Below are 24,359 nucleotides of genomic sequence, written 5' to 3' on the forward strand. Positions count from 1 at the left end.
GAGTAAAGAAACTACCCTGATATCTGTCCTAAAGTTAGCACCCCTCAATTTAAAGCTGTGTCCCCTCGTGTTAGCCTTCACCATCCACTGTCCACCCTATCTAACCCTCTGATTATCTTATACGTCTTGATTAAGTCACCTCTCAACCTTCTTCTCTCCAATGAAAACGGCCTCAGTTCCCTCAGCCTTTCCTCATCAGACCTTCCTTCCATACCAGGCAACATCCTAGTAAATCTCCTTGAACCCTTTCCATATTCTTTCTATAATACGATGACGAGAACTGTACACAGTACTCCAGGTGCAACCTTACCAGTGTCTTGTATAGCTGAAGTATGACCTCGTGGCTCCGAAACTCAGTCCCTTTACCAATAAATTCCGACACACCATATGCCTTTTTAACAACCTTATCAACTTGGGTGGCAAGTTTCAAAGATTTATGCACCTGGACACCAAGATCTCTCTGTTCATCTACACCGCCAAGAATTTTACCGTTAGCCTAGTACACTGCCTTTCTGTTATTTCTTCTGAGGTGAACTACCTCACACTTTTCTGCATTAAACTCTGTTTGCCACTTCTGTGCTCAGCTCTGCACCTTATCTATGTCCCTCTGTAACCCACAACATCCTTTGGCACTATCCACAACTCTGCCTACCTTGGTGTCATCCGCAAATTTACTAACCCATCCTTCTACGCCCACATTCAGATCAATTATAAAAATGACCAACAGCAGTGGACCCAGAACAGATCCTGTGGCACACCACTGGTAACTGAGCTCTGGGATGAACATTTCCTATCAACCACCATCCTCTGTCTTCTTTCAGCTAGCCAATTTCTGATCTAATTCACTAAATCACCTTCAATCTCGAAACTCCGTATTTTGTGCAATGGCCTACCGTGTGGAACCTTATCAAACACCATGCTGAAATCCACATACACCATATCAACCGCTTTACCTTCGTCTACCTGTTTTGTCACCTTCCCGAAGAACTCAATAAGGTTAGTGAGGCACGCCCTACCCTTCATAAACCGTGTTGACTGTCCCTAATCAAGTTATTCCTTTCCGGACGATTATAGATCCTATCTCTTAAAACCTTTTCCAACACCTTACCCACAACCGAAGTAAGGCTCACTGGCCTATAGTTACCAGGGTTGGCCGGACTCCCCTTCTTCAACAAGGGAACAACATTTGCAATTCTCCAGTTTTCTGGCACTACTCCTGTCAACAATGATGACATAAAGATCAAAGCCAAAGATTCTGCAATCTCCTCCCTGGCGTCCCAGAGAATCCGAGGATAAATCCTATCCAGCCCAGAGGTCTTATCTATTTTCAGATTTTCCAAAATTGCTAAAACCTCCTCTTTGTCAATTGTAATCCCATCTAATCTTAGTAGTCTGTATCTCTGTATTCTCACTAACATTGCCCTTTTCCAATGTGAATACTGATGAAAAGTATTCATGAAGCGCCTCCCCATGTCCTCAAATTCCGCACACAACTTTCCACTACTGTCTTTGATTGGCCCTAATCTTATTCTAGTCATTCTTTTATTCCTGATATACCTATAGAAGGCCTTAGGGTTTCCTTGATCATATCCACAAACAACTTCTCATGTCCCTTCCTGGCTCTCCATAGCCCTCTCTTTAGATCTTATAACTAACTTATAACTCTCAATTCCCCTAACTGAGCCCGCACACCTCATCCTTACTAAGCCATCTTCTTTGTCTTGACAAGAGCTTCAACGTCTTTAGTAAATCATTGCTTCCTCTCTTGACTACTACCTTGCTGCCTCATTGATATAGACTTATCAAGGACGCGCAGTAATTGTTTCTTGAATTAGCTCCACATTTTAAGTGTGTCCATCCCCTGCAGTTTCCTTTCCCATCCCATGCATCCTAAATCTTGCCTAATTGCATAATAATTGTCTTTCCCACAGTTATACCTTTTTCCTTGCGGTATATACCTAACCCTGCCCATTGCTATTGTAAACATAACCGAATTGTGGTTACTATTGCCAAAGTGCTCACCTACCTCCAAATCTAACACCTGGGTGGGTTCATTCCCCAGTACCAAATCCAATATAGCATCGCCTCTTGTTGGCCTGTCTACATACTGTGTCAGTAAACCCTGCTGCACACATTAAACAAAAACTGACCCATCCATACTATACTTGAACTATAGTATTCTCAGTCAATATTGGGGAAGTTAAAGTCCCCCATAATAATGATCCTGTTACTCGCTCCTATCGAGAATCATCTTTGCTATCCTTTCCTCTACATCCTTGGAACAATTCAGAGGCCTATAGAAAACTCCCAACAGGGTGACCTCTCCTTTCCTGTTTCTGATTTCAGCCTGAACTACCTTAGTGGATGAGTCCTCTCATGTTATCTCAGCTGCTGCAACACTACCCTTGATTAACAATGCCACACCCATCCTTCCCTTTTACCATCTTCTCTGTTCTTATTGAAACATCTAAATCCCGGAACCTGCAGCAACCATTCCTGTTCCTCCCCTAGCCATGTCTCTGAAATGGCTACAACATCGAAATCCCAGGTACCAACCCATGCAGCAAGTTCACCCACCTTATTCCAGATGCTCCTGGCATTGAAGTACACACATTTCAAACCAACATCCTGATTGCCGGTGCCCTTTCGCGACCTTGTAAACCTATCCCTGACCTTACTACCCTGAACCTCCTGGACACTCCTGTAGCAAATCTCCCCCCCAGGATATTGGTACCCCTCTGGTTCAGATGAAGACCATCCTGTTTGTAGTGGTCCCACTTTCCCCTGAAAGAGCTCCAATTATCCAAGAATCCAAAACCCTCCCTCCTGCACCATCTCTGTAAGCACATGTTCAGCTCCCCTCTTTCCCTGTCCTCGCTTCACTAGCATGTGGCACAGGCAACAAACCAGAAATAACAACTCTGTTTGTTCTAGCTCTAAGCTTCCACCCTAGCTCCCTGAATTTCTGCCTTAGATCCCCACCTTTCTTCCTACTTATGTCATTGGTGCCTATGTGAACCAGGACTTGGGGCTCCTCCCCCTCAAGGATCCCAAAAACACGACCAAAGACATCACGAACCCTGGCACCTGAGAGGCAACACACCAACCATGAGTCTCTCTTGTTTCCACAAAATCACTTATCTGTACCCCTAACCATGGAGTCCCTAATGACTAAAGCTCTGCTCTTCTTCCCCTTTCCCTTCTGAACAACAGGCACAGAGTCTATGCCAGAGACATCTGCCCCATTGCTTACCCCTGGTAAGTCATTCCCCCCCAACAGTATCCAAGACTACTTGTTGTTGAAGGGAACCACCACAGGAGATCCCTACACTGCCTGCCGGTTCCCTTTCCTACCCCTGATGGTAACCCATCTGCCTCCCTGTAACTCCTCTCAATAAGCCCCTCCACCTTCTGAATGATCTGAAGTTCATCCATCTCCAGCTCCAGTTCTCTTACACGGTTCTTAAGGAGCTGGAGTTGGGTGCACTTCCCTCAGATGAAGTCAGCAGGGAGATCTTCTAATGCCCTACCTATTTTTATGTCATCAGTAAGTTTAGTAAATGTACCTTTCTTGTCATTAATTAAATTCTCTACTTGTGCTTATTGTATTCTAACCATGCCAGCATGGTCCCCCTTTCTCAGAAGAGAAAGGGGGAGAGGAGGAGAGCGCTAGTTATAGGGGACTCTCTAGTTAGAGGGACGGACAGGCGGTTCTGTGGACATGGGCGAGACTCTCGGATGGTTTGTTGCCTCCCGGATGCTAGGGTCCGAGACGTCTCGGACCGTGTCTTCAGAATCCTAAAGGGGGAGGGTGTGCAGCCAGAAGTCGTGGTACACATTGGCACCAACGACATAGGTAGGAAGAGGGGTGGGGAGGTCATTCAAGAGCTCAGGGAGATAGGCTGGAAGCTAAAAGCTAGGACAGACAGAGTCGTCATCTCTGGGTTGTTGCCGGTGCCACGTGACAGTGAGGCAAAGAATAGGGAGAGAGTGCAGTTGAACACGTGGCTGCAAGGATGGTGTAGGAGGGAGGGCTTCAGATATTTGGACAATTGGACTGCATTCTGGGGAAGGTGGGACCTGTACAAACAGGACGGGTTGCACCTGAACCAGAAGAGCACCAATATCCTGGGGGGTAGGTTTGCTAGCACTCTTCGGGGGGGTTTAAACTAATTTGGCAGGGGGATGGGATCCGGACTTGTAGTCCAGCAAGTAAGCTAGCTGTGTGTCAGGATGCCCAAGACTGTAGGGAGGCTGTGGAGAAGGTAGCACTGACAGGGACTACTTGCGGACACAGAGATGGGCTCAAGTGCGTATACTTCAACGCAAGGAGTATCAGAAATAAGGTGGGTGAACTTAAGGCGTGGATCGGTACCTGGGACTACGATGTTGTGGCCATCACGGAAACGTGGATAGATGAGGGACAGGAATGGCTGCTGGAGGTTCCTGGTTACAGATGTTTCAGTAAGATTAGGGAGGGTGGTAAAAAAGGAGGGGAGGTGGCATTGCTAATTAGAAATGGTATAACGGCTGCAGAAAGGAAGTTTGAGGGGGATCTGCCTCTGGAGGTAGTATGGGCTGAAGTCAGAAATAGGAAAGAAGCAGTCACCTTGTTGGGTGTTTACTATAGGCCCCCCAATAGCAGCAGAGATGTGGAGAAACAGATTGGGAAACAGATTTTGGAAAGGTGCAGAAGCCACAGGGTCGTAGTCATGGGCGACTTCAACTTCCCAAATATTGATTGGAAGCTCTTTAGATCAAGTAGATTGGATGGGGCGGTGTTTGTGCAGTGTGTCCAGGAAGCTTTTCTAACGCAGTATGTAGATTGTCCAACCAGAGGGGAGGCCATATTGGATTTGGTACTCGATAATGAACCGGGACAAGTGGTGGGCTTGTTAGTGGGTGAACATTTTGGTGATGGTGACCACAATTCTGTGACTTTCACCTTGGTTATGGAGAGAGATAGGTGCGCACAACAAGGTAGATTTTACAATTGGGGGAAGGGAAATTACGATGCTGTAAGACAGGATTTGAGGAGCATACGTTGGGAGCATAGGCTGTCAGGGAAGGATGTGGTGGAAATGTGAACTTTTTCAAGGAGCAGATACGACGTGTCCTTGATATGTATGTACCTATCAGGCAGGAAAGAAATGGTCGTGTGAGGGAGCCTTGGTTGACGAGGGTGATTGAATGTCTAGTAAAGAGGAAGAAGGAGGCTTACATAAGGTTGAGGAAACAGGGTTCAGACAGAGCAGTGGAGGGATACAGGATAGCCAGAAGGGACCTGAAGAAAGGGATTAGGAGAGCTAAGAGAGGGCATGAAAAATCCTTGGCGGATAGGATCAAGGATAACCCCAAGGCATTTTATGCGTATGTGAGAAACCTGAGAATGACGAGAACGAGGGTAGGTCCGATCAAGGACAGTAGTGGGAGACTGTGTATTGAGTCAGAAGAGATAGGAGAGGTCTTGAACAAGTACTTCTCTTCAGTATTTACGAACGAGAGGGACCGTATTGTTGAAGAGGAGAGTGTGAAACGGACTGTTAAGCTATAAGAGATACCTGTTAGGAAGGAAGATGTGTTGGACATTTTGAACAACTTGAGGATAGACAAGTCCCCCGGGCCTGACGGGATATATCCTAGGATTATGTGGGAAGCAAGAGAGGAAATTGCAGTACCGTTGGCAATGATCTTCTCGTCTTCACTGGCAACGGGGGTGGTACCAGGGGACTGGAGAGTAGCGAATGTTGTGCCCCTGTTCAAAAAAGGGAATAGGGATAACCCCGGGAATTACAGGCCAGTTAGTCTTACTTCTGTGGTAGGCAAAGTAATGGAAAGGGTACTGAGGGATAGGATTTATGAGTATCTGGAAAGACACTGCTTGATTAGGGACAGCCAGCACGGATTTGTGAAGGGTAGGTCTTGCCTTACAAGTCTTATTGAATTCTTCGAGGAGGTGACCAAGCATGTGGATGAGGGTAGAGCAGTGGATGTAGTGTACGTGGATTTTAGTAAGGCATTTGATAAGGTTCCCCATGGTAGGCTTATGCGGAAAGTCAGGAGGCATGGGATAGAGGGAAATTTGGCCAGTTGGATAGAAAACTGGCTAACCGGTCGAAGGCAGAGAGTAGTGGTAGATGGTAAATATTCAGCCTGGAGCCCAGTTACAAGTGGAGTTCCGCAGGGATCAGTTCTGGGTCCTCTGCTGTTTGTAATTTTTATAAATGACTTAGATGAGGGAGTCGAAGGGTGGGTCAGTAAATTTGCAGATGATACGAAGATAGGTGGAGTTGTGGACAGTGAGGAGGGCATTTGTCGTTTGCAAAGGGACTTAGATATGATGCAGAGCTGGGCTGAGGAGTGGCAGATGGAGTTCAACCCTGCCAAGTGTGAGGTTGTCCATTTTGGAAGAACAAATAAGAATGCAGAATACAGGGTTAATGGTAGGGTTCTTAGGTGGAGGAACAGAGGGATCTTGGCGTCTATGTACATAGATCTTTGAAGGTTGCCACTCAGGTGGATAGAGTTTGTAAGAAGGCCTATGGAGTATCATCGTTCATTAGCAGAGGGATTGAATTCAAGAGTCGTGAAGTGATGTTGCAGCTGTACAGGACTTTGGTTAGGCCACAGTTGGAGTACTGTGTGCAGTTCTGGTCGCCTCACTTTAGGAAAGATATGGAAGCTTTAGAGAGGGTGCAGAGAAGATTTACCAGGATGTTGCCTGGAATGGAGAGTAGGTCGTACGAGGATAGGTTGAGAGTTCTCGGCCTTTTCTCGTTGGAACGGCGAAGGATGAGGGGTGACTTGATAGAGGTTTATAAGATGATCAGAGGAATAGATAGAGTAGACAGTCAGAAACTTTTTACCCGGGTACAACAGAGTGTTACAAGAGGACATAAATTTAAGGTGAAGGGTGGAAGGTATAGGGGAGATGCCAGGGGTGGGTTCTTTACCCAGAGAGTGGTGGGGGCATGGAATACGCTGCCCGTGGGAGTGGTAGAGTCAGATTCATTGGCGACCTTTAAGCGGCATTTGGATAGGTACATGGATGGGTGCTTAATCTAGGTTAGAAGTTCGGCACAACATCGTGGGCCAAAGGGCCTGTTCTGTGCTGTATTGTTCTATGTTCTATGTTCTATGATCTACCCCCTTATACCCCAGTAATGTTTGCTGTGGAGCCTTCTGGAAATCTGAGTACAATACATAGACTGGTTCCTTTTCATCCACAGGACATGTTATTTTCTTGCAAGAACTCTAATAAATTTTATTTTGCTTTCATTAACGTTGTTGATCCTGCTTGCTTACCTTGAACTTTTCTAACTGCCTTTCTACAATGCAATTAATAACAGCTTCTAACATCTTCCCTATGATAGATGTTCATCTAATTAGTCTTTAATTATCCACTTTCCCACTCTTTTTAAATAAAGGAGTTACATACACTTCTTTCTAATTTAATGAATTTTGCCCAAATCTATGTTATTTCGGAAAATTAAATCGAGTGCATTAGCTATCTCACTAGGTACTTCTTTTAAAATGCTGGATTCAAGTTCATCAAGACCAGCTGTTTGCTCACAGGTCACAGCAGTTTGCTTGGTACCATTTCCTTGGTAATGTTTTTGAGTTTCTTTCTCCTTTCCATTTCCTGATTACAATTATTTCTTTGTTATTACTTATATTCCATAGAGTGAAGACTTATGCTAAATGTATGTTGATTTCTACTGCCATCTCCCTATTTTTCATTATTAATTCAACAGACTCACTTCGTACAGGACCAGTGCTCACCTTGTTAACTGCAAACATCTATAGAAACTCTGATAATCTGATTTTATATTTCGAGCTAGCTGTCATACTCCAATTTTTCCATTATTTTATTCTTTACAGTTTTTTTATACTCTGTCCAATCTTCTGATTTACCATCTTTAAGTTTGATAATATCTTTAACTTATTAAATTATTTGTGGATGGGGGGGTTTGCAACAAAAGCAGAAATTTCCAGTGTAACTCAGCAGATCTGGCAGCAAATGAAAGAAGAAAGCAGAGTTAGCATTTTGAATCCAGTGACTGTGCATCAGAACAAAAGTTACAGGACTTGAGATGTTAACTCTGCCTTCTTCCTGCAGATGTTTTTGTTTCTGATTCCAGCAGCTACACTTTTTTTTGTTTTATTTTGTAATGTGGATGGCAGGTTGAATTTTTTTCTTTCCCTTTGGAATTTACCTATTCTGTGTATTCTGAAATATTGTCTTAAATGCCAGTTGCTTCATTTCTATTTACCTAAGATTCCCAATTTGCCGATTCACTTTAGCCAGCTCTGCTTTTATGCCCTCATAATTATCCTATTTAAAATTTGTAATACTAGTCTTGGATTCACTCCTCTCCACTCAAACTGAATGTAATATTTAATCAAATGGTTGCTACTTAAAGGTGCTTTCACTATGAAACAATTTATTAATCCTACATAATTAAATAAAACATGTTCTAATATAGTCTGCTCACTGACTTGCTCCAGAACACACCGTTCTCAGACACTCTCCAAAAACTTGCTGTGAACTCTTCTAGGTTACCTTTGTCCATCTGATTTTGTTTTCATTTTTATGAAGATTAAAGTCGCCCATGGTTATTGCTGAAAGGTTTCCATTATTTATTTCTTTATTCTCCATCATTCCATGTTGCCACTTTAGGCGGTCTGGACTTTTTTCCACGAATGTCTTCTTGACTTTATAATTTCTCATCTTTACCCAAATCACTTCTGCATCCTGATCGTAGGTCATCTCTCTCTTATGCTGAACAGGAATTACTGTTTATTACAAGTAATTCGATGTCCGCTATAGGTAAACCATTCTAAACTATTGGCATATGACAATACTAATTGAAATTCTAATTCCCCTTATGAATGCCCCCTTCCACGCAGGCAGACAAACAGAAAGACAGATCATTAGTCTTTTTTTCCCAGGTTCTGTTGCTGATTTATGACTTCTACTGGCCAGCACATTGCTTCAGTCATCTTTCTCCAGATGCTTTTGCTGGTTGTTAAGAGATACAAGGTGACAGTCACTTATAGGAAGTCTGTGACTTATCAGTTGCAGGAAAGATAAAATACAGGTTTCTCATTTCATTTCATTTTTATTAGTTTCTTGTTATTGGAGTGTCAAACTGGTGTTAAATGTTTCTTCAAGTGACTACTCTGTAATGGTTTCTGTTTTCAGCTGTGTGCTCTAAGGAATGCAGTGAAGAGCATTACTGATTATCATCATGTGCACATCTCAGTGACACAGCGAAGACTTGTGGAATATAAATCTGAGATCAGGTAGGCAAATGTGATAGTGCTCAAAGTTAATCAATTTTAACTCACTAATAACGCCAGACTCACTGTCTGGCGAAGATCTTTGCTTCCTCACTCTTCACGGGAGTCGTACAGGAGAATTGGAGGGAAGCGAATGTTGTTCCTCTTTTCAAGAAGGGCAAATGAGAAATCCCTGGCCATTACAGACCAGTCAGTCTTGCGTCTGTGGTCAGCAAGGTTTTGGAAATAATTCTGAGGGATAGGATTTATGACTATTTGGAAATGCATAGCATGATTAAAGGCAGTCAGCATGGCTTTGTGAGCGGCAGGCCATGCCTCACAAATCTTATTGAGTTCTTTGAGGAGGAGACGAGATAGGTCGACGAAGGTTGAGCAGTGGATATGGTGTATATGGACTTCAGCAAGGCATTTGATAAGGTTCCACATAGTAGGTTCATTTGTAAAGTCATGAGGTATGGGATACAGGGAGATTTGGCTATCTGGATTCAGAATTGGTTGGCTGACAGAAGGCAGAAAGTGGTTGTAGTTGGAAAGTATTCTGCCTGGAGGTCAGTGGTGAGTGGTGTCCCGCAGGGCTCTGTTCTTGGTCTTCTGCTCTTTGTATTTTTTATAAACGACTTGGGTGAGAAGGTTGAGGGGTGGGTTAGTAAATTTGCCGACGACACAAAGGTTGGAGGTGCAGTTGATAGTACGGAGGGCTATTGCAGCCTGCAGCACAACATAGACAGGATGCAGAGCTGGGCTGAGAAATGGCAGATGGCGTTCAACCTGAATAAATACGAAGTGATGCATTTTGGAAGGTTGAACTTGAATACTGAATATAGAATTAAAGACAGGATTCTTGGTAGTGTGGAGGAACAGAGGGATCTTGGTGTTCACACGCATAGATCTTAAAAGTTGCCACCCAAGTGGATAGGGTTGTGAAGAAAACATATGGTGTTTTGGCCTTCATTAACAGGAGCATCGAGTTTAAGAGACACGAGGTTTTGCTGCAGCTCTACAAGACCCTGATGAGACCACACTTGGAATATTGTGTCCAGTTCTGGTCGCCCTATTGTCGGAAAGATACAAAGGTTTTGGCGAGGTTGCAAAGAAGGTTTACCAGGATGCTGCCTGGGCTTGAAGACTTGTCTTATGAAAAGAGATTGACTATGTTTGGAATTTTCTCGCTGGAGGGCAGGAGGAAGAAAGTTGACCTGATCAAGGTATTCAAGGTAATGAGAGGCATGGATAGAGTCAATAGCCAGAGACTTTTCCCCAGAGCAGGATTGACTGGCATGAGGGATCATAGTTTAAGATATTAGGAGGAAGGTTTCGAGGAGATGTCAGAGGTAGGTTCTTTACGTTGAGAGTTGTGAATGCATGGAATGTGGTGGTGGTGGAAACAAAGCCACTAGGGACATTTAAGCGACTGCTGGACATGCACATGGACAGCAGTGAATTGAGGGGTGCGTAGGTTAGATTATTTTATTTTCGATTAGGAATGATCCTCTGCAATACATTATGAGCCGAAGGGCCTGTTCTATGTTCTAATAAGTCATCATTCTCATATGGTCTCATTCTTTTAAGTTCTGAAGAAGTGTCACTGGACTCCAAATGTTAACTTTGCTCTCTCCACAGATGCTGCCAGACCTGCTGAGTCTTTCCAGCAATTTCTGATTTTGATTCTCATATTCTGTCGATTTTAATGACATATATAGATCTGAAGAGTATTCTTATTCACTAGTCATAACAATAAAATGTCAATATGAGCATAAAGCAGATGTTAGAATTGTGTTAAAAGAAGGAAATTAGACCCTTTGTATCTGATCTGACCTTTACTCTTGACAACGCACATCCTGTATTGATACACAGCCTTCACTTGTTGCAACGTGTATTGTCATTTACCATTATATTTTTCGAGGTCTGACATTTCCAACTCTTCAGAATTTATATCTATGTGAAAGTTACTTTTAACTAAAAGGGCAGGAGCTGGGTGGGGAGATTCCTTTCCCCATAACTTTTCTTTGTGCAAGCTGTTGACTTGTTGCTCATTCTAGCAGAGCATTAAATCAGTAATGAGTAGGATTGGAAATGAGCAACATTGTGAAGTTACTGCAGTGAAGTGCAGCACCAGGTCAGCAGAGCTTGTGCTGTGGCACATGTAGAAGTAATGGCTCAATTTTTCCAAGCTATGATATGGGTCAGGTGAAACAGCTTCATCTAAAATTAATGACCAGATGCAGGAAAAAAAAACATCAGTAACCTTAAACATCATTGGTCATTGGTGCCAGATTTGGAACTAATTACCATTCATGAATCATTCTCTACAACCAGAACAATGTTCAGTTCAGAAAAAACATACAGCTCAGCTGAATGAGGTACAGCATTTCCTGAGACAGATAGATGCCACCAGATATTTGTTCTTGCACAGTGTGATTCCAGCTTCCCATATCAAATGACATGGCTCATTCTGGTTGGTATCATCCACTTGGTGGTGCTATGTACAATAACCGTGTTTGGTTTTGCTCATGAATAGTGCAGATAAGTCAGTGGAATCCATCACAACAGCAACCACGTTTATTAAGAGCTGAGATTTGTGGTAGTAATTGTGAAATTGTCAGGCTTTGCTGTCATTTTCTTCTCAAGTGTACGCATGAAGTTAAACAGGGAAACTGAGGATTGTCAGAGATTCTAGGGGTGCAGTTAAATCAATTATAATAGTAGGTTGAAATTTGTGGATCAGAGACCAAAAGTCTGAAGGCACAGTCCTTAAACAAACTGTACAGACAGGATCCTATTTCGATCAAACACCTTTTGGAACATTCATGAGCAATAAAGACATCCTAACGTTATTGAAAACCAAAATAACACAAGCACTGGGATGATAGCAGAAAGACTGTATCAATCATCTCATTAAATGAGGATTGAGTCAATGAACTGATTAAAGATCATCATCTTTGATAAACAATGAAAAGATCAAGATCGGGGAGAGTTTTAAAGCTAATGCAAAGTTTAACTTTTGAATTTATTACTTTTGGGAGGCAGTGATGAGAATGTAAATAAAAGGTTAAACATGTTAATGAAAAAGTTGAAATTATACTTGAAGGGAGATATAGAGTAATGGGAAAGTGATGTATGTGATAATGTAAAATTAACATCAACAGTCATGGGCAAGAATCTGAAAATAAACATAGAATAATCTGTACACGAGAAACGTAAGTGATGTACTTACCTAGAAGTGTAGAAGGGGCTATAATATAAAAAAATTATACAAATCTGTCAGAGTCTGATCTTAGGGTGGCATGGTGATTCAGTGGTCAGCACTGCTGGCTCGTATTACCTGGGACCCAGGTTCAATTCCCAGACCTTGGGTAACTCTCTGTGTGGAGTCAGCACATTCTCCCCATACCTGTGTGGGTTTCCATGGAGTACTCCAGTTTTCTCCCACAATCCAAAGATGTGCAGTTTAGGTGGATTGGCCATGGAGATAGGATGGGGAACTGGGTAAGGGTGGGATGCTGTTTGGTGGGTCAGTGCAGGCTCAATGGGCTGAATGGCCTCTTTCTGCATTGTGAAGATTCTATGAATTAACAATGTTTATTATTTTTGTCTCACTGTAGAAACCCTTGAAAAATGTTGCATAGAGTGTAACTGGATATTTAACTGCATACTAAATGTTGCTGAGAAACATATTCCTGCTGAGGAATATTTATGGCCCTGACAAATTGTTTCTGGAGTGTCATGTTTCCAACTTTTTAAGATATTATTTTATAAGTTAGTTTATAATAAAGACACAAAGGTAGCAAGTAGGAGTAAAACAGTAGTAAAAGCAGACATGTAGCTGAGTAGGTGCTAAAAGGAAATGTGTGCATGGAAACAGGGGACAGGGCTTAGATATTAAATAAATACTTTGGATCTTATCTAGAAGTGGAGAGAGGATGAGCTGGAAAATGTTGGCTATAACCAGTGATGCCCCAAAGGTGTCAATGAAGGATGACGAAGGAATTACCCCAGTGGATTCTTTTTCAGTGGTGATAATCTGACCTACTCCACCCCATTGAGGGTATAGTCAAGTTCCTAACTGTATACTGAAGTTACAGGCGTGTTTGGGATCTGGACCAGCAAAAGGCAAGTTGAGGTAACTCTGAAGGTGAATCAAAATGGAGTGATCCTCCGTCCACTTGCATTGCTACCAGGTCTTTTATGGGCAGCTCAAAGTCTATCACTCTTGTTGCAGACCTGTCTTTTACAAAAGAACCTCCAGCAGTATGCAGCAAAAAATAAGGAGCAACATGTGCATTGGAATGTAAATGTGACCAGGACTAAGCAGACCTGCAACTATCCACCCACCAAGCCCTCTGCCAAAGCAATTGGATCAAAGGAGGACTCTATAACAGGGAAGTAGTCTAAATCCTGCCCTTGGCAAGAAACCACTGATAACATCCAGGGACTATTTAGTTCAAATAGGTCAGACCAAAGCAGTTTCTTTAATCTAATACATGTGAAATAATCTTTAATCACTACAGAGGTGCAAGAACAGCCCTAAGTACTGGAATGGTAAAAGACAAATGGTGAGGACAATTGGGGGAAAAAATGGGCTTCAAAATGAGTGTAAAGATCACTCCATTAATGTGCATAGTGTTAAGTCCACTATACGATGTTTGAACCTTTGATTACCTGGCCAATATTAAAGCAGTTGTGTGTGATACTGCACCTTGCCTCTTAGCTCACAATAGTAGACCAGGGACCATCGATCTGGTGAACTCTGGCCTGAATATTATCTGTGAGCAGATGACTTCACTACCTCTAACATTCAGGAGTTGATGAATGAGCATTTCATCATAGCAGATGCAATGTACAAAAATGCCCTGCTCTGGTTAACTAACATGTTCTCCTTGTCTCCAAACCACGGGCAACTGGATGTCCTTCAGCAGCACCCGGGGCTGCTGCCATCGAGGCAGTGGTTTCATAGAACATAGAACATAGAACATAGAACAATACAGCACAGAACAGGCCCTTCGGCCCACGATGTTGTGCCGAACTTCTATCCTAGATTAAGCACCCATCCATGTACCTATCCAAATGCCGCTTAAAGGTCGCCAATGAATCTGACTCTACCACTCCCTCGGGCAGCGCATTCCATGCCCCCACCACTCTCTGGGTAAAGAACCCACCCCTGACATCTCCCCTATACCTTCCACCCTTCACCTTAAATTTATGTCCCCTTGTAACACTCTGTTGTACCCGGGGAAAAAGTTTCTGACTGTCTACTCTATCTATTCCTCTGATCATCTTATAAACCTCTATCAAGTCACCCCTCATCCTTCGCCGTTCCAACGAGAAAAGGCCGAGAACTCTCAACCTATCCTCGTACGACCTACTCTCCATTCCAGGCAACATCCTGGTAAATCTTCTCTGCACCCTCTCCAAAGCTTCCACATCTTTCCTAAAGTGAGGCGACCAGAACTGCACACAGTACTCCAAATGTGGCCTAACCAAAGTCCTGTACAGCTGCAACATCACCTCACGACTCTTGAATTCAATCCCTCTGCTAATGAACGATAATACTCCATAGGCCTTCTTACAAACTCTATCCACCTGAGTGGCAACCTTCAAAGATCTATGTACGTAGACCCCAAGATCCCTCTGTTCCTCCACCTGACCAAGAACCCTACCATTAACCCTGTATTCCGCATTCTTATTTGTTCTTCCAAAATGGACAACCTCACACTTGGCAGGGTTGAACTCCATCTGCCACTCCTCAGCCCAGCTCTGCATCATATCTAAGTCCCTCTGCAGCCGACAACAGCCCTCCTCACTGTCCACAACTCCACCTATCTTTGTATCATCTGCAAATTTACGGACCCACCCTTCGACTCCCTCCTCTAAGTCATTAATAAAAATTACAAACAGCAGAGGACCCAGAACTGATCCCTGCGGAACTCCACTTGTAACTGGACTCCATGCTGAATATTTACCATCTACCACCACTCTCTGACTTCGACCGGTTAGCCAGTTTTCTATCCAATTGGCCAAATTTCCCTCTATCCCATGCCTCCTGACTTTCCGCATAAGCCTACCATGGGGAACCTTATCAAATGCCTTACTAAAATCCATGTACACTACATCCACTGCTCTACCCTCATCCACATGCTTGGTCACCTCCTCGAAGAATTCAATAAGACTTGTAAGGCAAGACCTACCCTTCACAAATCCGTGCTGGCTGTCCCTAATCAAGCAGTGTCTTTCCAGATACTCGTAAATCCTATCCCTCAGTACCCTTTCCATTACTTTGCCTACCACAGAAGTAAGACTAACTGGCCTGTAATTCCCGGGGTTATCCCTATTCCCTTTTTTGAACAGGGGCACAACATTCGCTACTCTCCAGTCCCCTGGTACCACCCCAGTTGCCAGTGAAGGCGAGAAGATCATTGCCAACGGTACTGCAATTTCCTCTCTTGCTTCCCACATAATCCTAGGATATATCCCGTCAGGCCCGGGGGACTTGTCTATCCTCAAGTTGTTCAAAATGTCCAACACATCTTCCTTCCTAACAGGTATCTCTTCTAGCTTATCAGTCCGTTTCACACTCTCCTCTTCAACAATACGGTCCCTCTCGTTCGTAAATACTGAAGAGAAGTACTTGTTCAAGACCTCTCCTATCTCTTCCGACTCAATACACAGTCTCCCACCACTGTCCTTGATCGGACCTACCCTCGTTCTCGTCATTCTCAGGTTTCTCACATACGCATAGAATGCCTTGGGGTTATCCTTGATCCTTTCCGCCAGGGATTTTTCATGCCCTCTCTTAGCTCTCCTAATCCCTTTCTTCAGGTCCCTTCTGGCTATCCTGTATCCCTCCACTGCTCTGTCTGAACCTTGTTTCCTCAACCTTATGTAAGCCTCCTTCTTCCTCTTTACTAGACATTCAACCTCCCTCGTCAACCAAGGCTCCCTCACACGACCATTTCTTTCCTGCCTGATCGGTACATACATATCAAGGACATGTCGTATCTGCTCCTTGAAAAAGTCCCACATTTCCACCACATCCTTCCCTGACAGCCTATGCTCCCAACATATGCTCCTCAAATCCTGTCTTACAGCATCGTAATTTCCCTTCCCCCAATTGTAAAAACTTCCTTGTTGTGTGCACCTATCTCTCTCCATAACCAAGGTGAAAGTCACAGAATTGTGGTCGCCATCACCAAAATGTTCACCCACTAACAAGCCCACCACTTGTCCCGGTTCGTTACCGAGTACCAAATCCAATATGGCCTCCCCTCTGGTTGGACAATCTACATACTGCGTTAGAAAAGCTTCCTGGACACACTGCACAAACACCGCCCCATCCAATCTACTTGATCTAAAGAGCTTCCAATCAATATTTGGGAAGTTGAAGTCGCCCATGACTACGACCCTGTGGCTTCTGCACCTTTCCAAAATCTGTTTCCCAATCTGTTTCTCCACATCTCTGCTGCTACTGGGTGGCCTATAATAAACACCCAACAAGGTGACTGCTTCTTTCCTATTTCTGACTTCAGCCCATACTACCTCCAGAGGCAGATCCCCCTCAAACTTCCTTTCTGCAGCCGTTATACCATTTCTAATTAGCAATGCCACCCTCCCTCCTTTTTTACCACCCTCCCTAATCTTACTGAAACATCTGTAACCAGGAACCTCCAACAGCCATTCCTGTCCCTCATCTATCCATGTTTCCGTGATGGCCACAACATCGTAGTCCCAGGTACCGATCCACGCCTTAAGTTCACCCACCTTATTTCTGATACTCCTTGCATTGAAGTATACGCACTTGAGCCCATCTCTGTGTCCGCAAGTAGTCCCTGTCAGTGCTACCTTCTCCACAGCCTCCCTACAGTCTTGGGCATCCTGACACACAGCTAGCTTACTTGCTGGACTACAAGTCCGGATCCCATCCCCCTGCCAAATTAGTTTAAACCCCCCCGAAGAGTGCTAGCAAACCTACCCCCCAGGATATTGGTGCCCTTCTGGTTCAGGTGCAACCCGTCCTGTTTATACAGGTCCCACCTTCCCCAGAATGCAGTCCAATTGTCCAAATATCTGAAGCCCTCCCTCCTACACCATCCTTGCAGCCACGTGTTCAACTGCACTCTCTCCCTATTCTTTGCCTCTCTGTCACGTGGCACCGGCAACAACCCAGAGATGACGACTCTGTCTGTCCTAGCTTTTAGCTTCCAGCCTAACTCCTTGAGCTCTTGAATGACCTCCCCACCCCTCTTCCTACCTATGTCGTTGGTGCCAATGTGTACCACGACTTCTGGCTGCACACCCTCCCCCTTAAGGATTCTGAAGACACGGTCCGAGACGTCTCGGACCCTAGCACCTGGGAGGCAACAAACCATCCGAGAGTCTCGCCCATGTCCACAGAACCGCCTGTCCGTCCCTCTAACTAGAGAGTCCCCTATAACTAGCGCTCTCCTCTTCTCCCCCTTTCCCTTCTGAATCTCAGAGCCACAGACCCCTTCACTGCAGCTTACACCTGCAAGGCTGTCCCCCCCAACTGCTGTAGCTAGACAACCTGGCGCTCCTAGAAATGGTAAAAGATGTCAGGCTGCACAACATTTTCAGCAATCCTGTAAGAAGAATCACTGTTTAGACTAGACTGGATTAGATTAGATTTTACGCTGCTTAGATACACCTGGTCAAGGCCAGACTGGTGTTTCTGTTCTAGGATAAACTTCCTGTTTGTATACGGTGTGCTCACGGTCAGATCTAACAATGTCCAGTTGGTTTTCTCTGACCCTTGCCGTCTGCTCCCTGACTGGTCTTCTTGGAGGAGACAAAGGGCTCCCAGAAGAACAAGGAAACCTCCCTCAGGAAATATCGAGGAACTTAAGAGCGTCGAAAGGTTGGAGAACGGTGACAAGCCTCTTTGACTCTCCAGGACTCTAGTGGGAGGCAATCAGGGTGAGCATCAAGAGGTTCTTCATCTTCAAAAGTGTTCAGAAAGTGACAGAGGAGCGGAAGGAAACGTGCTGACTCCAGGAAAGTACGCACTCTCTTCTCCAGCTGCAGTCAGTGGGGATTGATATCAATGAGGAGCTCAGCGACATGACTGAGCAAGCCTTATTCATGGTCTCAGAACCTCTGAGATCATCTCTGGTCAGAGTTTGTGGAGTGGGATGAGACATGCTTACAATTCTACTTCCAGAAGATACAGAAAGAATTCTGGGACTAACAGCCTGAAGGAAGAGGATGACTTGGTGAAGTCATTGCAGTCTAACATTTTGAGAATCATTAAATCCTTTAATGTAGACTATGATATGAAATCCACAGATTACTGACCTCCCAGTAATTCCTGCCCTCCGTCACAAATCTGTACCAAGGTCTAGACAAACCACTAATACTGGGGGAACTATTAAGGCCCTTTGAGAAGAGTAAAATGATAAGTTATATTCATTTTTGTAGGACTTGATCAAGCAAAACCTGTTTGGAGGTGTTCAGAGTATGTTTCTGGCTGACAGCTTATCCGATTCCATAAGGAAAGGCTTTATTACCCACTTCCACAAGTGGGAGGGAGAAGAGGGAAGAATTTAGAAACCCATCTCACTGCTGAATGTGGATTATCAACTTCTGGTCCAAAGCCAGCTGATGGGGTCAGGTGTTCTGTGGAGTTGTTGACTCACCCTGACCAGATTGTGCTGTATTTGGCAGGAAGATCTCTGAGAGACTTGTGCTGCTCAGGGATACGATCTCCTATCGTGGGACGGGGAGGTTGAAAGGTGACCTTGTCTCATCGGTCTGTACCAGGAGAAGGCCTTTGACAGAATATTGGTTGTGCTGCCTAAAATTGGGTTTAGGGAGGGAATCTGTAACTGGATTTGATTATACGCAAATATCAGTTGCACAGTTACCATCAACATGTGTGGAAACAGACAGCTTTTTGATCAAATCTGTAGTCAGACAGTGCTGCCCTCTTTCCCCTATTCATATGTTGTATAGAGCTTTTGCCAGTCTGTCAGGAAGGCTGCAAGTGTGAATGGGTGACTATTCCAGGTTTTTGGAGGCTCTCCAATCCCTGTACATAGATGATGGCACCATTTTCTGTTCAGGACAGCTGTCAGTGTGCAGATGCGTAAGCATCTGTGACCAGAACAAACTGATTGCCAAAGCCCACATAAATCAAGGCATGAGCAAGGCCATGCTGTTTGAAAATTGATCCTCTGTCCCATCACCGTGAGGTCAGATTAAATGAAGGTACTGAGGAATATGGATCAGAGAGGCTGCAACATTAAAAACGGAAAGGAATAATTAGTCATGTACTGACATCTGAACACATGGGAGGGATGCTTTGACTCCATTCTGGGTAAGAACCTTGTCATTAGTGCAAGGCCCTTCCCATGTAGCTATGCATGGTGCAGGTCAGACCCATTTCCCACAATGCATTGTGGCAATCACCCAATCCACCTCCCCTTTATCTGGACGATGAAAATGGACCCTGTTCACATTAACACAATGTACAGCCCTCTAGATAAAGGGGGAGAAAAAGAACCAACACCACCCTCATCCTGGTAACCACTTCTGGAGCAGCTTCTTCAAGCCGAGTCCTTCAATATGCAAACACCAAGTTTGCTACCTGTCTCCAGTGTTTTTAAGGATGGGTTTGACCACGTTATCATGGAAAGCTCCAGACAGTTAAACTATGCCATATCACCTGACCCTCATGAGTAAGGTAATGCAGGAAATCTCTGTGACCACACCTTTATCAAGCGGTGATCAGCACGTAATGTCTCCTGAGGCCCAGAAGCAGAGGAGACAGTAGATCCTGTCAGTTCCTTCTCCAGCCTACCAGAGTCACTTGGGCTGTGCCTCATCACCTCATCAAATCCTTTCTGCAAACCCAAAATCACACTCCTTCAGCATGCTTCCCTAAAGGTGACAGTGGTAGAGAAGAGACTGTTATCTATCTCCTCATGGAATGTCCATTGCAGAGAAAGTCTGAAGAGAAATGCAATGGTTTTTATTGAGGTTCATCCTGAGCAGCTTTGGAATGCTCAATGGACTCTTCCCAGGGCGCACCCTGAGACAAATATTATCTCCGCATGGTGAACCAGCCACTTCCTGCAAGACAATCCTTAATCTGCCTGAAGCTCACTGCCAGAGTGAGGATTGTCTTTGATGGAATGTTGCGGACTGACACATTCCAAAGTACAGGACTGCACATTGAGGGATGTAGTAAAGTTTGGTGCAGCTTCTGTAAAGGCTTAATGGGAAAAGTTTGTGTCTAAGGCCTTTCAGCCATAGTATACCTTGGAGCTGGAATTTTTTAAAACCTTAGGCTGTGTACATCAGAGAATTCTGTTGTAGATTAAGAGTATTGAAATGGTAATAGCATATGTCAGAGTGAAATGCTGTGTGGAGAACTTTCCATTGATTGCATCAATTATAATTTGTAATGTCTTGCACTGAGCCTTCATATGTGATATAGGATGTATTCACATTGCTAAGTGTGAAGATTATAAAAATTGTACAAGTTGAATTTTCTTGAAAGTTGTCTAGTATTTAAGTTGAAATGACTTTGTTGCAAATTTAATGAGTAAAGTTTTTTGGGGGGAAAAAGTGCTTGATATCTGACTACACCAAAGAAGTTGATGACCTCATCATAATGAGAGAGAGGAGATTGTTTTAAAGTTGAGGGTTTATAATTGATGAATAGAAGATGTAGTTGTGCTGTCTTGCTGAAGTGCTGGAATAGACTAGGGAATAGATCAATGGAGAATAGATCAGAGGCAGACATTTAAAGGGCTACTTAATAATGTTCAGAATAAGAACATTACTGCTTTAAAGAAAAATTCTAAAGGGAAGTCCCACAATCTGTGGTCAACTAAAGAAGTTAAGGAAACATCAAACTGAAGTAAAAGTAATTTAACTACTTAAGGATAAGTGGCAGGTCAGATGATTGGACAGAATATGTAGGATGATTAAATGGTTAAGCAGAAGGACAAAATTACAGAATGAAAAGAAGCTAATTAAAAATGTAAAACAGAAAGCGAGAATTTGTACAGGTACTTAAAAATGTAAAGAGTAAGAATTGTGAGCATTGGTCCTCTGGAGAACGGGAATGAAGAGTTGATTGTAGATATGAAGGAAATGGGCAAAAGGAGAAAGGAACTTAATGAAATTACAATCAAGAGGGAAGCAGCATAAATCAAACTGATGGAGCTGCTGTCTGACAAATCTCTGGGCCCAGATGGATTTCATCCAAAGATCTTAAAAGAAGTGACTAATGAGCTAGTAAATGCATTGTTGTTAATTCTTCAAAAGTCTGTAGTTTCGGAAAAGTTTCAATTAAACTGACAAGAAACAAATCTAACCCCTTTATTCAAGCAGGGAGGAAGGTTGAAAACAAGAACCTGTTGGAGAGTTAACTTGATGTCTGTTGTGGAGAAAGTGGTTGAATCAATATTAAGGAAGTTATAGTGGGCACTTGGAAAGACTTGTATAGCATTTTGAAGTTTCTGGTTTTATATCCTGCATTCTTCTCATTCTGTTAAGGATTTAGCTTTCTGTTGGTCCAATATCTTCATCTTCATGTCGTGTTCAACTCTTCAAAGGTTTTAGTTTTGTTTCTATTTTCTTTGAAACCTGGACTTCTTCCACTTGCTGCTTTCATAGTTGTTTGGCTTTTTGTGTATGTCTTGCTTGGGTTGTTCATTGGAATATCGTTGTTGGCATTTATTCCCGAAAGGTCAGTTTCATGAATGATTTGCAGTTCCTTTATATGTGCTGTGCATCTCCACCTGTCCTTGTAGGTATAAAGTCATAGAGATGTACAGCATGGAAACAGACCCTTCGGTCCCACCCGTCCATACCGACCAGATATCCCAACCCAATCTAGTCCCACCTGCCAGCACCCGGCCTATATCCCTCCAAACCTTTCTTATTCGTATACCCATCCAAATGCCTCTTAAATGTTGCAATTGTACCAGCCTCCACCACTTCCTCTGGCAGCTCATTCCATACACGTACCACCCTCTGTGTGAAAAAGTTGCTCCGTAGGTCTCTTTTATATCTTTCGCCTCTCACCATAAACCTATGCCCTCTAGTTCTGGACTCTTCAGCGTTATTTTGAGCTCAAGTCAGTTTCTCAATAGCTGCCACTGCTGAGCTTGATCTACTTTATATTTTGAGTCGCGTCAGATCTTCCTAGAAACTGGCAGTGATTTAAATCAGATTGATACAAAGTTTGTAGTTCATCTAGCTTCCTGTTCCTTGCAGCTCTTTATTCATCTTTGCAAGCTGAGCAAAGGCATCTCCTCAAGACTTCTTCATCTCAGTTGATATTTTCAAAATTGTATTTATCCCCAACCTGTAGTTCAGGCTTTTCCTCTTGGGATTTCATTTTTCTCTTCACGAAAGCAGCTGAGATTTTAGTTTCACTAATTGAGAAGAATGTGAAATGGGAACATTGGAACTTGAGTCAGCTATTCAGCCCATTGAGCCTGCCCTGCCTTTTAATATAATTGTGGTTGATTGAATACTCAATCTTTTTACACATATAATCCCCTTACCCCTGTGTACCATTGGCAATCAGAAACTTATCTATCTCTGTACATACACAAAGCCTAAGATTCCACAGCCATCTGTGGTTGAGAATTCCAAAGGTTCACAACCCTCTGAATTAAAACAAAATCTTCTCCTCTCTGATCAAAGTGGTATTTCTCTTATTTTGAGCCCCAGGTTCTAAACCTGTATCTACCCTGTCAATCTCATTAAGTATATTGTAAGTTTCGGTGAGGTCACCTCATTCCTCAAAAATCTAGAGAATACAGACACTGTTTAGCCAACTCTCCTTAAGTCCTGCCACCATGGTGAACCTTTGTCCCTCAGTGGCAGTACTATCTTTCCTGGGACAAGAAGACCAAAACTTCATACACGACTCCAAGTCTGGCCTAATCAAGCTCCAATACAATTGAAGTAAGGCTTTATTACTCCAGTAGTTTTATTTTTTCCATTCTTCTTTCTTTTCAGTTATGCCAGTGTTTCTTGAATAAGTAACTGTAGTCTATGTTATGTCTCTGCAATTCGACTGATTCATGAATTGTGACTGGTTTGAGATGGTGGCATTCTTGCAGGGTCGACCTGCACTTGCTGGTCCAGCAGCAGTCTATAGAGGACAGTCTAAAACATCCAAGTGAATTGATTGCTTTTGCATTTGAAAGTGATTGTTTCTAAACATGGAACTGGTGAACTATCATATACTGACATTTTGCTTTCGTAGGCTTGACTTTGTGTGTGAATGCATGTGGTTTGAAATTTTCAGGAACACTGTAGTAGTACTAAACCTTATGTGCATCCTAGCAAAGAATAATGAGTCTCCAGTTTTCAGAAGACAGATATGTTGAAGTTTTGCAAACGTTTTAGATCATGTGATTGCCAGGCAGAGTCTCAACAATGTATATATGCAACAGATAGAAAGCTTAAAGGTGAACTCTGTTAAGGATGTTGGCAAGATGCTCGTACAACGGAAAATGCTGCCAATACTCAGGAAGTCTGGCAGTATCTATGTAAAGTGAAACTGTTAACATTTCAGTTCTCTTAGTTCTGGTAAAAGGCTACAAATCTGAAATGTTAATTCTATGCATCCCTCCATGGATACTCCCAGACCTGCTGAGTATTAGTATCATTTTCTGTTTTTATTTTATTCCAGTCTTTTACTAGAAAAATTAAGGCATCAAGTTTTGGAAGTTGATTGGGGAGAGGTTTGCTAGTGCTCTTTGGGAGGGTTTAAACAAGCTCTGCAGGGGCATGGGAACCTGGACTGTAGCTTTAGGGTACAGGACCTTGAGTGTAGGGAGGTTAGGAACAAGGCATCCATCTCGAAGGAGGGTGCCGGTAAACAGGAAGGTGGCTTGAAGTGTGTATACTTCAATGCCAGAAGTATAAGAAATAAGGTAGGTGAACTTGCAGCGTGGGTTGGTACCTGGGACTTCGATGTTGTGGCCATTACAGAGACGTGGGTAGAACAGGGACAGGAATGGCTATTGCAGGTTCCAGGGTTTAAATGTTTCAGTAGGGTCAGAGGTGGGGGTAAA

At 43.4% G+C, this 24,359-nt stretch overlaps 1 protein-coding gene across 5 annotated transcripts in view; it reads left to right on the plus strand.

The window, feature by feature from the left end:
* The window catches only part of cc2d2a (coiled-coil and C2 domain containing 2A), a 204,254-nt gene that overhangs the window by 97,410 nt on the left and 82,485 nt on the right, over positions 1–24,359 (plus strand). For all 5 annotated transcript variants that reach the window (XM_072556139.1, XM_072556318.1, XM_072556227.1 and 2 more), the window contains one exon: positions 9,206–9,306. In XM_072556139.1, coding sequence (XP_072412240.1) covers positions 9,206–9,306 — 101 coding nt within the window. The remainder of the gene's footprint in view (positions 1–9,205; positions 9,307–24,359) is intronic.

Source organism: Chiloscyllium punctatum, chromosome 1, assembly GCF_047496795.1.
Source record: "Chiloscyllium punctatum isolate Juve2018m chromosome 1, sChiPun1.3, whole genome shotgun sequence".
Taxonomy (NCBI): domain Eukaryota; kingdom Metazoa; phylum Chordata; class Chondrichthyes; order Orectolobiformes; family Hemiscylliidae; genus Chiloscyllium; species Chiloscyllium punctatum.